General features: G+C 44.1%; 1 protein-coding gene across 2 annotated transcripts in view; it reads right to left on the reverse strand.

Moving 5' to 3' along the window:
* Positions 1–15,045, reverse strand: part of srek1 (splicing regulatory glutamine/lysine-rich protein 1) — a 42,934-nt gene that overhangs the window by 14,209 nt on the left and 13,680 nt on the right. For both annotated transcript variants that reach the window (XM_083793881.1, XM_083793880.1), the window contains 3 exons: positions 6,080–6,277; positions 4,207–4,385; positions 788–1,030 (listed from right to left, as the gene is read on the reverse strand). In XM_083793881.1, coding sequence (XP_083650007.1) covers positions 788–1,030; positions 4,207–4,385; positions 6,080–6,277 — 620 coding nt within the window. The remainder of the gene's footprint in view (positions 1–787; positions 1,031–4,206; positions 4,386–6,079; positions 6,278–15,045) is intronic.

Genomic DNA, 15,045 nt, shown 5'->3' on the forward strand with positions numbered 1-15,045 from the left:
CCCCTTCCCCAGTTCAGCTACAAGGCTGCAGTTTGATACAAAGTGATTGAAGCAGTGGGTTATCGGTGAAATTTACACCGGTCACGTGACGGTAACCAGCCAATCAGAATGAAGTATTGGGACTACCCGTTTTAGAAAATACATTAGACTACATAAGCGCGGCTGCCGTCTATCACAAGGCTTTTTATTTACATCATGGTTTTACATTCACCGTCGCTGATGAGCATCACTTTGTAGGCGAGGAGGGAGGCTTGTTCAGGAACTCCATTATATCACAATGATATTGCTCTGCATCAATGTAATAAACATATGCGCTGTGAGCCAACATGAGCCATGATGTCATAAGTTTTGCGGATTCACCGTTTTGCCTGTTTATATGGAGACCATAGGAAACGGCGTTCTCAAAGATTTTCACTCTGGGAGGCGGTTTCACTTCGTTGCGTTTTCACCTCCTGTGAACACGGTTCTCGTCTAAATGACAGCAGCAAACGATACTTTATTTTGACGTTTTATATGAACACCATCCTCGTGTAAATACTAGCACCTAAAACTAGACTCAAACTAAAAACATTTCAGATGACAAAAAGACTATGAATACATCAACATTTGACTGACACACACACACACACACACACACACACACACACACACACACACACACACACACACACACACACACACACACACACACACACACACACACACACACACACACACACACACACACACACACACACACACACACACACACACACACACACACACACACACACACACACACACACACCTGTGCTTCGAGCGCGACCTCCTCCTGTGTCTGGAGCGAGAGCGGGAGCGGGAGCGCGAGCGGGAGCGCCGGGACCTCCTGGAGTGGCTGGAGGAAGGCTTCTTCACGTCGGCCGGCTCCAGCACGGCGGCGATGGTGGAGGTGTACTCCTTCACCCTCTTCATCACCGTCTCCAGCTCCTTGGCGGCGGCCTGGGGGGTGAGCTCTGGGGGCTTCACGATGGCGTTGTTGGAATGGTTGATCCTGACCAGAGACACACAGAGGACGCCCATGTTGACCAATGGGAAACAGACCCAAAAACACCCCGCTGACCAATGGGAAACAGAATTATTTTGCCCAACCAAGTCTATGGACTTTAAAAGTATAAAACAAATGTTTAAAACACCCAAAGGGGTTCCCGTTCAGAATGGGTTAAAACACCAAAGGGGTTCCCGTTCAGAATGGGTTAAAACACCCAAAGGGGTTCCCGTTCAGAATGGGTTAAAACACCCAAAGGGGTTCCCGTTCAGAATGGGTTAAGACACCAAAAGGGGTTCCGTTCAGAATGGGTTAAAACACCAAAAGGGGTTCCCGTTCAGAATGGGTTAAGACACCAAAAGGGGTTCCGTTCAGAATGGGTTAAAACACCAAAGGGGTTCCCGTTCAGAATGGGTTAAGACACCAAAAGGGGTTCCCGTTCAGAATGGGTTAAGACACCAAAAGGGGTTCCCGTTCAGAATGGGTTAAAACAACCAAAGGGGTTCCCGTTCAGAATGGGTTAAAACACCCAAAGGGGTTCCCGTTCAGAATGGGTTAAAACACCAAAGGGGTTCCCGTTCAGAATGGGTTAAGACACCAAAAGGGGTTCCGTTCAGAATGGGTTAAGACACCAAAAGGGGTTCCCGTTCAGAATGGGTTAAGACACCAAAAGGGGTTCCCGTTCAGAATGGGTTAAAACACCAAAAGGGGTTCCCGTTCAGAATGGGTTAAGACACCAAAAGGGGTTCCCGTTCAGAATGGGTTAAAACACCAAAAGGGGTTCCATTCAGAATGGGTTAAAACACCAAAGGGGTTCCCGTTCAGAATGGGTTAAAACACCAAAGGGGTTCCCGTTCAGAATGGGTTAAAACACCAAAGGGGTTCCCGTTCAGAATGGGTTAAAACACCAAAGGGGTTCCCGTTCAGAATGGGTTAAAACACCAAAGGGGTTCCCGTTCAGAATGGGTTAAAACACCCAAAGGGGTTCCCGTTCAGAATGGGTTAAAACACCCAAAGGGGTTCCGTTCAGAATGGGTTAAAACACCAAAAGGGGTTCCCGTTCAGAATGGGTTAAAACACCCAAAGGGGTTCCCGTTCAGAATGGGTTAAAACACCAAAAGGGGTTCCCATTCAGAATGGGTTAAAACACCCAAAGGGGTTCCCGTTCAGAATGGGTTAAAACACGCAAAGGGGTTCCCGTTCAGAATGGGTTAAAACACCCAAAGGGGTTCCCGTTCAGAATGGGTTAAAACACCAAAAGGGGTTCCCGTTCAGAATGGGTTAAAACACCAAAAGGGGTTCCCGTTCAGAATGGGTTAAAACACCAAAAGGGGTTCCCGTTCAGAATGGGTTAAAACACCCAAAGGGGTTCCCGTTCAGAATGGGCTAAAACACCAAAAGGGGTTCCCGTTCAGAATGGGCTAAAACACCAAAAGGGGTTCCCGTTCAGAATGGGTTAAGACACCAAAAGGGGTTCCCGTTCAGAATGGGCTAAAACACCAAAATGGGTTCCCGTTCAGAATGGGCTAAAACACCAAAAGGGGTTCCCGTTCAGAATGGGTTAAGACACCAAAAGGGGTTCCCGTTCAGAATGGGCTAAAACACCAAAATGGGTTCCCGTTCAGAATGGGCTAAAACACCAAAATGGGTTCCCGTTCAGAATGGGCTAAAACACCCAAAGGGGTTCCCGTTCAGAATGGGCTAAAACACCCAAAGGGGTTCCCGTTCAGAATGGGTTAAAACACCCAAAGGGGTTCCCGTTCAGAATGGGTTAAGACACCAAAAGGGGTTCCCGTTCAGAATGGGTTAAGACACCAAAAGGGGTTCCCGTTCAGAATGGGTTAAAACACCAAAAGGGGTTCCCGTTCAGAATGGGTTAAAACACCAAAGGGGTTCCCGTTCAGAATGGGTTAAGACACCAAAAGGGGTTCCCGTTCAGAATGGGTTAAAACACCAAAAGGGGTTCCCGTTCAGAATGGGTTAAAACACCAAAAGGGGTTCCCGTTCAGAATGGGTTAAAACACCAAAAGGGGTTCCCGTTCAGAATGGGCTAAAACACCAAAGGGGTTCCCGTTCAGAATGGGTTAAAACACCAAAGGGGTTCCCGTTCAGAATGGGTTAAAACACCAAAGGGGTTCCCGTTCAGAATGGGTTAAGACACCAAAAGGGGTTCCCGTTCAGAATGGGTTAAGACACCAAAAGGGGTTCCCGTTCAGAATGGGTTAAAACACCAAAAGGGGTTCCCGTTCAGAATGGGTTAAGACACCAAAAGGGGTTCCCGTTCAGAATGGGTTAAAACACCAAAGGGGTTCCCGTTCAGAATGGGTTAAAACACCAAAGGGGTTCCCGTTCAGAATGGGTTAAAACACCAAAAGGGGTTCCCGTTCAGAATGGGTTAAAACACCCAAAGGGGTTCCCGTTCAGAATGGGCTAAAACACCCAAAGGGGTTCCGTTCAGAATGGGTTAAAACACCAAAAGGGGTTCCCGTTCAGAATGGGTTAAAACACCAAAAGGGGTTCCGTTCAGAATGGGTTAAAACACCAAAAGGGGTTCCCGTTCAGAATGGGTTAAGACACCAAAAGGGGTTCCCGTTCAGAATGGGTTAAAACACCAAAAGGGGTTCCCGTTCAGAATGGGCTAAAACACCAAAAGGGGTTCCCGTTCAGAATGGGTTAAGACACCAAAAGGGGTTCCCGTTCAGAATGGGCTAAAACACCAAAATGGGTTCCCGTTCAGAATGGGCTAAAACACCAAAAGGGGTTCCCGTTCAGAATGGGCTAAAACACCAAAATGGGTTCCCGTTCAGAATGGGCTAAAACACCAAAATGGGTTCCCGTTCAGAATGGGCTAAAACACCAAAAGGGGTTCCCGTTCAGAATGGGTTAAAACACCAAAAGGGGTTCCCGTTCAGAATGGGTTAAAACACCAAAAGGGGTTCCCGTTCAGAATGGGTTAAGACACCAAAAGGGGTTCCCGTTCAGAATGGGCTAATAACGGTAATGACGGTATGCTAATAGCGGTAATGACGGTATGCTAATAACGGTAATGACGGTATGCTAATAACGGTAATGACGGTATGCTAATAATGGTAATGACGGTATGCTAATAACGGTAATGACGGTATGCTAATAACGGTAATGACGGTATGCTAATAACGGTAATGACGGTATATGAGACGTACTTCAGCGGCCGGTCTCCGAACATGACCCCGTTGTAGGTCAGCGCTCTGGCCACGGACACCTGGTCCACGAACTCCACGAAGGCGAAGCGCGTGGGCTGCGTCTCGTCGCCCGCCATGCGCACGAACTTCACGTCGCCCACCTGCCTGAAGAACTCCAGGAGCTGCTCCGCCGTGGTGGTCTGCGGGGGGGGGGGGGGAGGATCACATGTTAACACATTCTGACCTGAGATCAGATTCATACCAGGTTTCCGCTGGACAACACACTGGTCTGATGAACCCATTCTGACCTGAGATCAGATTCATACCAGGTTTCCGCTGGACAACACACTGGTCTGATGGACCCATTCTGACCTGAGATCAGATTCATACCAGGTTTCCACTAGGACACACACTGGTCTGATGAACCCATTCTGACCTGAGATCAGATTCTAAAAAATGTCAGTCATTCTTCGATTTTTCAAAAAATAGCAGACCTACAAGCTCATATCGCGCCACTCGGTGGCGCGATATGAGCTTGTAGGTCTGCTATTTTTCAATAGCTAAAGCATAACATGATGCTATAACACCAAAATGGGTGCCCGGTCAGAACGCCCGGGGTACTACGAATACGGATAAGTGTAGCACCCTGTAAAAGGGGAGACCTCAGGAAGAACGCTGGACACAGAGTTTCCTCTCCGTCAGCAGCATGAGAATGACAACAATAAGCCCGCGCTCTCTCACTTGCTCCCTCTACAGACATGACCAATCGATTACCAACACCAAGTGTGAAGTAGTAGATTACAGATGCACTGATCTATTCTGACTTTGTTCTCCTTTTAACTATTTAATCTCCTTCACAGAACATGTTTACATTTATTTAATGTCACAAAACGGTCTCAGTTTTCAGAAGGCTAATTAGACTTATTTATTTGTTAAATTAATTTGTCCATCTGAATCACTGCCATGGATCCCAGGCATAGACTGTAAAGAATATGGACAAAGCGTTCCCCGGGTCTAACATGGACGTAAAATGAAGCCTGAAATCCCTTGCATTCTAATGCACTGTAAGTCGCCATCTTTCTGGATCCGTTTAGGCCCAGCTGGCCCATTGGCTGGCTCCGTTTTGGCCCAGCTGGCCCATTGGCTGGCCCAGACAACGAGGCGGGACTTCCCCCCTTCTTCTCCGTTTTTATTTTGACTCGAGTGGGAGGGGAATCCCGATCATAGACTGTAACGGTAGCCACGCCCCTCAGAACATACGCGACTTTATGGTAATTTTTTTAATAAATGGGACCATAATTTTCCAAAAAGAATATTATGGCATTAGAAATGAGACTTTAAACTATAGTGACTGGAAGCAGAAAGTATTCATGACCATGTTTATTAAGGTAATACAGTCTAGGTGAAGTTGGGCCCAAATACATGGGCCTCTATGGAGCTATGGGTTTTTTGGGTCCAGTCCAGCGCCACAACAGGCCATTATATGAACTACCGATTTCAAATGAGGCTTCACGAAATATCTGGCTGACTGCCCCCCTGGTCCCAGCCATATCACTCTATCACATAATCTGGCTGACTGCCCCCCCTGGTCCCAGCCATATCACTCCATCACATAATATCTGGCTGACTGCCCCCCTGGTCCCAGCCATATCACTCCATCACATACTATCTGGCTGACTGCCCCCCTGGTCCCAGCCATATCACTCCATCACATAATCTGGCTGACTGCCCCCCTGGTCCCAGCCATATCACTCCATCACATAATATCTGGCTGACTGCCCCCCTGGTCCCAGCCATATCACTCCATCACATAATATCTGGCTGACTGCCCCCCTGGTCCCAGCCATATCACTCCATCACATAAGCTGGTTGAAGGTGGATGGATCCAGCCCACCTGTGAGTTGAGGTTGCCGACGTAGACGGTCCTGCGGATCTCGTCGATCTTGGAAGGGTCCACGTTGCCCATGAGGGGAGGAGGGTTGAGCACCGCGGCTGCAGCCGCCGCTGCAGCCGCTGCAGCCGGGTCCAGCGCAGACGAGGCCGCAGACGCCCCCCCGCGGTTCAGCAGAGAAGGAGCAGAGAACGCCGGAGGCTGTGTGAACACACATCATACAGTTATAACCCATTCTGACCTGAGATCAGATTCTGGAGGCTGTGTGAACACACATCATACAGTTATAACCCATTCTGACCTGAGATCAGATTCTGGAGGCTGTGTGAACACACATCATACAGTTATAACCCATTCTGACCTCAGATCAGATTCTGGAGGCTGTGGTACACACCATACAGTTATAACCCATTCTGACCTGAGATCAGATTCTGGAGGCTGTGTAGGTACACACACACGAGCTGGAACGAGAGACTGCAAGTGTGTGTGTGACATGAGTCTAGACTAGAGGTAGGCTTAACGTCTGTATTGCGACAGCATTACGTCTTTTTGTAATGTATACAATGTGAGTTCTCATGATGCATTTATATTACACAGATGGCGTTCTGAACGAGCAAACGCGCACTGTACAAACAACCTGGGATGCCCCGACACCTGTTAACAGGGTATGTGCTAACCTACATAAATACTTTGAATGCACTTCATAGTACTAGTGTAATGCTAATGATGGCGACGTCCACATTGTATTAAGTACAACTAGAACAAGCACGTTAGACCCAGGATGAATTGTGATGCTGATTCAATGAGGCTAATTCAATGTTTACTCTATTACAGGACTGGTACTGTTGAACCGCTGTTCTTTTTTACCTTTTGTTTTGCTTTTTAAACTCTATGCTGCTACAGTTTTATTCTTTTGTAGTATATATATCTATCACTGAAATAGCCCAGGTGGCTTTAAACGAGTCCCTCATTGTTGTCTTGACCAACGGCTGTAATAGGCTACCCTCAAAGACAGACATATACTTGGTTAATGGTTATGCTGCAGACTGGCACTTGATTACTGACCTTTTTGCTGTGTTTATGGCTTTTAGCCTTTTGATATGGTTTTGCAGTGATCTTTGCTGTGTTTAACGTGTTTAATGCCAATTACCTTTGGCTCAGAGTGGCTTCGATTTGCTGTAATATTAATCAAATAGTACATCTCAGTACAGCTATTTACCCAAGTTATGATCTGACTAATTAAGCCTGTTGCAATCTACATTGGTGACATTTGTAAATGTAAATGTTTTTATGAAATGCCAATACTGTGTACTTTTCTAAATAAAGTTCTATGTACATGAGCAACCGACAATTATTGTTCACTCAAACTGAACACGTATGTATTCCGGGTCTTGGTTACAATTGTAACCAAGTGGAGTCGCTAAGTACTCCCAATGTCACAGTAAACTACGCCACTCCCAATTACAGGGTGGGAGACCCGGAATACATACGGTAAGTGTTCAGTTTGAGTGAACAATAATTGTCGGTTGCTCATGTACATAGAACTTTATTTAGAAAAGTACACAGTATTGGCATTTAATCAAAACATTTACAAATGTCACAAATGTAGATTGCAACAGCCTTAATTAGTCAGATCATAACTTGGGTAAATAGCTGTACTGAGGTGTAGGCTACTATTTGATTAATTCCACACACACACAGTTAACACAGCAAATCGAAGCCACTCTGAGCCAAAGGTAATTGGCATTAAACACTTTAAACACAGCAAAGATCACTGCAAAATAATATCAAAAGGCTAAAAGCCATAAACACAGCAAAACGGGCAGTAATCAAGCGCCAGTCTGCAGCATAACCATTAACCAAGTATATGTCTGTCTTTAAAGAGAGGGTAACATATTATTTATTTGCTAAACTGTTGACAGACGTCTCTCAGAAAACCCTTAAGTATGTCAACTATTATATTAAACATTTTTTGAGGAGGAGCCACATTTGATATTTTAGCTTTATCAACTGAAATGATCGACATCCGCCATTTTGGAGAAACAAACTTTGGGTTGCCTGATGACGCGCACCGCAGCGTCATCAAGGGAGGTCGAAATCTTGTCTCGGTGGAATGCTAACTCGACACGCCCATCGACTGCCAGGATGCCGGGCGCACACTACACTACAGTATCCAGCAACATTATGTGGACGAAAGCAGCTTGTTATTCTAATAACAAGCACAAATAATAAAGATTAGCCAGGAGAAGAAAGCTGAGTCTTCCATACACAAGGGCCACCGATTCCTGTAACTGTCCAGACTCCAGCCACCAGCGGGACTGTTTCACGTGTAAGTAAACTTTGCTAGTATTAGCTGTTGCCAACTTGGCTATGCTAACCAGCCGATACATGGTGGAGCATCGCACGTTATGCGATTGCATCGGTTTGATAATAATTTATTCTATGCAGCGTTCCTTTTACATGTGTGTCTACTGTAAGTGTGTATTTACTGTAAGAATTGAATAATCAAAAGGGAATATTGTGGTAGGGACGGGGGCATTCGTGTATGATAACATGCATTCATTCAACCCAAACATGGAAGCTAAATAGCCTCCAAGTATTTTTCTTTTGCATAAATGAAATTAATATTTAGTGGGATATATTCCAGTCCGTAACAGTGGGCTAGTCTACCGTTCTAATCAAGTCTTTTGTCATTTAGGGGGACATTGCCTGTGTCATGAACGCCGCCACCATGCTCCAGACTCCAGAGCTCTGTGGATTCCGGGGAGACTGCAGAATATTGTCCGTCATATATACTTTTGTATTGTAAATAAAAGTGATGATACTTCACATTTTGTTGCAATATCATTTGAAGCTGAGCATTGAGCAATGTACATTTCTCTACTTGAAGAGGTATGCGTATGCCTAAATAACTATAAATGCCTATATGAATATAATAATGTATATGACATTCTACGATGTTGAGAATCACTGCACAACAACCAGAAATTGCACACATTTCAAGCTAGCCTATTCCTTGCATAATTATAGTCTAGGTTGTCTATTTCTACTACTGTACATCATAAATCATGTTGTAGCCTATAGCTAAATATTTTAACTGCGTTGATAGAATGGTTAGAATTACCATTGTATGATAAATTAATAACATTAGGAACGCAGCCAGTTGGTAGGTGTGTGAATCAATCATCTGATCAAAAAGGACACGCTGAGGAGTGGACTTCATTGCACTTCAATGGAGCAGACAAACAAAAGGAACGAGGTGGTGGTTGGTGAACTTTTATCAGTTAAAGTAGTTATGTTTGCAGAAATTGACTGAATTAACAGTATGCCTATATTATACAATACCCCCACCCCCGCAATTATACTGTATATAATGTATAATCTCTACGGCCCTACGAGTCAACATGCAGTCTGTCTAGAGAGACTATGGCTCGCCAGCGTTCAATCTGCTTTTGCAATTCATATCCGACGTAATGATATTCGGTCTTGGTTCAAATTATACCTTGGAACCAACAGTAGGTATAATTTGAACCAAGACCGACGCATGTAGATGATAAAAGATGGGAACGTTGATATTATTAAGCAAGCACATGATGTGACTGCAATATATAAAAGTTTTCATGTCAAGGACCCCCAAATTGACACTAATCAGCCCGCGGACCCCCATTTGAAGATGCCTATAATGTCAGGGACCACCATAGGCTACGAGAAGATGTTTACGGCTCTAGCAGTGATTCTCAACCCGTTTTTTCAAGGACCCCCAGTTTGACATGCATTAGTCTACGGATCCCATTTTTGGCATTTCTACCTCTGAGACCCCGATTTATAGTGTAAAATCGATGTTAATTTAAGTCAGTGTACAAATGGAACCAAACGGACCGTTTGGTTCCATGTGTAGAATAGAAGTGCAGCGCTAAGGTAACGAGGTGTAAAGCATTGGTGCATGTATCTGCAAACATTCACGTTAAAATATAGCAGATTAATGTATTCTTTGTCCGGTAAAATACAATCCCGTCAGCCAAGGTGGCCGGCCCAATACGCCCAGCAGAATAAACCCTCATATTATTTTAATAGCCTTATAGCCTACTGATTTATGCATACTCGAAATTACTCACAATCTTTCATTTATGTCTCGAAAACCTCGGACAAAAAGTGCTTGGTTTAATTGATTTAATTAATTAAGTGTGTATTAACAGTTTGCAGAATGGGTACATTTAACATGAAAGCACAACTCAATACAATTACTGTGGAGTGGACGACACACTGATAAAGCATTATACTTGTTTACAACAGGGTCCACGTTTAAATGTTATTATGTTTTATGTTATTAAAGTCTTTCTTCTAATTATCAACATTCCCTCATGAATATGCTTCATGTCCCGTATTAATCCTATGTTGTCATCATTTGTCTAGAAAAAAACCCTCCATAATAATCATGCCAAGTCACCCCGCTTATAGCCTACTATAGTACCCACAGAGAAGCACTCATTCTGGGATAGCTGCCTCTCAGTGGCCCGCTGTAACCAGCCTGGAGAAGAGTTAAGACACGCCCCTCGCAACCGACGCTAGCCCTGTTTCACTATGAATATTGCAAAAACGGTCTGCTCAATTATTAAGAAAACACAACGTGTGATAGCCGAAATATCCCCGGTCATGGTCGTTAACAAAGTTATATATTTACTCCCTTAGTAGAGTGTTTAATATGGTAATTCCCACAGCTACTTCTCAATGTAATCCTATGGGGGCCCGACAATAACCCCCCTTGATGACGCGCCATATTGACTCGTGACTTTCCGAGGTGAATGGGCGGTGCTTAGGGAGTTGTAACCTCCTTCTTCTGACAGCTCCCAAAGTACACACAATTAGGGATGCACCGATCCGATACTCGTATCGGAGATCGGCGCCGATCCAGGCTAAAATTCTAGATCGGGTATCGGATCGGTGGCCGATCCATTATCCGATCCGATAATTATGTGTAATTACAGTATGAAAACAACTCTACCTCCTCTGTGACACAGCAGTGTAGTATTGACAGTATAACATGTGGAATGCAGCCAGGCTAGCCTGCACACACATTAACCTGGTCTAATTGTTGCACAGTTATTTAATAAATAATTCAGTGCATTTATATCTGTGTTTGTTACATTTTGTTTTACAAAGTTCCAGACTCCACACAGTGAGGCATACAGCTTAATAGGTTATTACGTTTCTTTGTGGGGGGTATCGGATCGGTACTCTTGTCTTGCCTTTAAGGCAATTATATTCAACATGTTGTATTTCTGTTTAGAGTAGAAAAGTTTGTGAATACTTTATTGTGAAGATGTGTACCACTGCTTTATTTTGAAAACTCTATTTGATGAGTCACTTCCTGTTAGCACCATTTTGCATGCAGCAGAGCTAGAGAAGGCAGACCTGCTCAGAGCTTGAGCCTTGAGACACATCTTACCCACTTGGGAGCATTTTTGATGCAATGTCGTAAGTTGTGCTGGTGAATCCAGTTATTGAAACTTTCTGTGATATGTTTTGTGTATGTTTATTTGGAATTCTAAACAATGTTTGCTGCTGTCTGCAGAGCAGTGCAGGTGTATGTCCTCTTGCTAATTACACTGCAGTGTGTATGTGGTTTAGCCACAGTGTGATTTCTAATTGCCTGGGTGTGCAATGCTGTCAATTTAGAACAGACACTGAATGTTTGTATTGTTTTATTATTTTACAGTTTTTACCATCAAGTCATCAAAGAAGTATACAAGTAAACGGTCAATTCCAACCTTGATTCTGTCTTCATTGGCTGTGGTTTAGCTTGGTGTTAATTGACAGTCCCATACACTGCTTGAGAACACTACAGTAAAAAGACAACATTGGAGGTTTCCAAGTGAAGTGTCAAGATGGCCTCAAAAGCAAGCAGCAAGGCGTCCAGTGCTGGGAGCAGCAGGACATCATCCTCTTCATCAAGTGCAACCCTTGCCCGAGCCAAAGCCGAAGCGGCCAAGGTGAGGGCACAATACGCTACGCAAGAGGCTAAATTAAAAATGGAGAAAGCTGCCAGAGAGGCAGAAATGATGTTGGAAGCAGTAAGACTAGACACAGAGCTAGAAGTTCTAGCTTCACAGCGAGAAGCTGATGCAGCCGTAGCAGAGGCTGTAGTGTTGGAAATGGCTGAAGCAATGGATATTGTAGACGAAATAGAGAAATCTGAATCAGAAAATGTAAAAATGGAACGCACCAGTGAATATATCAGATCTCAAAATGACTTGCAACAAGACAGACAATCACACGATGAAGTTCCACAACTACAACCCATCAGCAACAAGCCAAAGTCTGTTAAAGCCGGCAACACATTCTCACCACATTCTGTGAAAGTTGAAGACTCACACTTACCCTCACCACACTTACCTGACCCGCCGAAAGCCAAAATGACGTCTGCAGCCAGAACGGCAAACTCCTCCATGAAAGTCCATTCATCTCCCCATGTCCCCCAACATAATCCTCCAGCTAGCACACAACCTCCAGTAGAGCCATTGACACAGTATTTGGCACGACGAGATCTCCTCAATGCAGGACTGTACCAGTTCGATGATAAGCCTGAGAATTACCTTGCGTGGTTCTCCTCATTCACCAGTGCAGTTGGTGAAGTTAACCTCACGCCAATTCAAGAATTAGACCTTATGACTAAATGGCTGGGAAAGGAATCTGGAGAACAGGTGAGACGCATACGCTCAATACATGTCGGAAACCCAAAACGAGCATTACAGACAGCATGGGAGAGACTGCAGGACTGCTATGCTGCCCCCGAAATAATTGAAAGGTCACTGTTTCAGCGGCTCGACAGTTTCCCTAAGATTTCATCAAAAGACCACGTTAAATTACGTGGACTTGGGGATCTGCTTATGGAGATCGAAGGAGCAAAGGAGGATGGATATCTCTCCGGCCTGTTGTACCTCGACACCCCGCGTGGAATCGGACCAATTGCACAGAAACTTCCATTTGGACTGCAGGAAAAGTGGCTGTCTTCAGGATCACGCTACAAAGAAGACAACCATGGTCACTTCCCTCCTTTTGATTATTTTTGTAACTTTGTATGCTATGAAGCAAAGAAGCGAAATGACCCTAGCTTCATGTATCAAGACATCACCAACAAACTCATCTCAGTTCACCAAACAGGTGTTTCTACAACAAACAACGACCCTAACAAAAACTGCCCAATTCACAACATGATACATCCTCTGAAAAGATGCAGAGCATTTAGACACAAATCCATTGATGACAGAAAGGCCTTTCTGAAGGAGAGAGGCATATGTTTTAAATGCTGTTCATCAACCTCCCACATGGCCAAGGACTGCAACTCTGTTGTGAAGTGTTTAGAATGTGACAGCCCCAATCATGATGCTGCCATGCATCCTGGCCCATCTCCTGAAACCAACATGGCTCCTTCACTGTCACAAGATAACGGCGGGGAGGGAGAAGAGCACTTTCAACTTAATCAGACCTAAAAAGCAATCCGAGATCCATGCCTTCCCACGGAAAAGACGGACATGTGCCAACTGATCATGGCAATGTAAAGACCTTTCTCACATAAATCGGTCTGCTTCTACCCACTGGCTGAACTACAAACCGTCATGGACTTCCACAAGTTAATAGTGACCTCACATAGGTCAGACGGGGAGTGTCTTGCCTTTAAGGCAATTATATTCAACATGTTGTATTTCTGTTTAGAGTAGAAAAGTTTGTGAATACTTTATTGTGAAGATGTGTACCACTGCTTTATTTTGAAAACTCTATTTGATGAGTCACTTCCTGTTAGCACCATTTTGCATGCAGCAGAGCTAGAGAAGGCAGACCTGCTCAGAGCTTGAGCCTTGAGACACATCTTACCCACTTGGGAGCATTTTTGATGCAATGTCGTAAGTTGTGCTGGTGAATCCAGTTATTGAAACTTTCTGTGATATGTTTTGTGTATGTTTATTTGGAATTCTAAACAATGTTTGCTGCTGTCTGCAGAGCAGTGCAGGTGTATGTCCTCTTGCTAATTACACTGCAGTGTGTATGTGGTTTAGCCACAGTGTGATTTCTAATTGCCTGGGTGTGCAATGCTGTCAATTTAGAACAGACACTGAATGTTTGTATTGTTTTATTATTTTACAGTTTTTACCATCAAGTCATCAAAGAAGTATACAAGTAAACGGTCAATTCCAACCTTGATTCTGTCTTCATTGGCTGTGGTTTAGCTTGGTGTTAATTGACAGTCCCATACACTGCTTGAGAACACTACAACTCTGTATCGGCAGATACTGGACCCCCATGTATTGAAATCGGTATCGAATGCCAAAAAGCCGGATCGGTGCATCCCTACACACAATGACACTATAGTTGTATTGACCATTGTGTTCACAATTATTACACAATTAAATTGGGGAAAGTAGTGCCAAACATGTTATCTACTCTTTAAGGGTAGCCTATTACAGCCGTTGGTCAAGACAACAATGAGGGACTCGTTTAAAGCCACCTGGGCTATTTCAGATATATCTAGTATAAAATAATAAAACTGTAGCAGCATAGAGTTTAAAAAACAAAACAATAACTCAATCAGCCAATCATCTTCAGAATATTCTAGGCTAATAAGGCTAAATAATAACAGAAATAATAAAAAAAAAACACAGTGAATTGGCTTCTACAATGGTACCTTTCCTTTCCTTAGTCCAGTTACCCTGGGTAAACATAGTACCTTTCCTTTCCTTAGTCCAGTTACCCTGGGTAAACATAGTACCTTTCCTTTCCTTAGTCCAGTTACCCTGGGTAAACATAGTACCTTTCCTTTCCTTAGTCCAGTTACCCTGGGTAAACATAGTACCTTTCCTTTCCTTAGTCCAGTTACCCTGGGTAAACATAGTACCTTTCCTTTCCTTAGTCCAGTTACCCTGGGTAAACATAGTACCTTTCCTTTCCTTAGTCCAGTTACCCTGGATAAACAT

Source organism: Protomyctophum parallelum (genome assembly GCF_964188405.1).
Source record: "Protomyctophum parallelum genome assembly, chromosome: 21".
Lineage (NCBI taxonomy): Eukaryota > Metazoa > Chordata > Actinopteri > Myctophiformes > Myctophidae > Protomyctophum > Protomyctophum parallelum.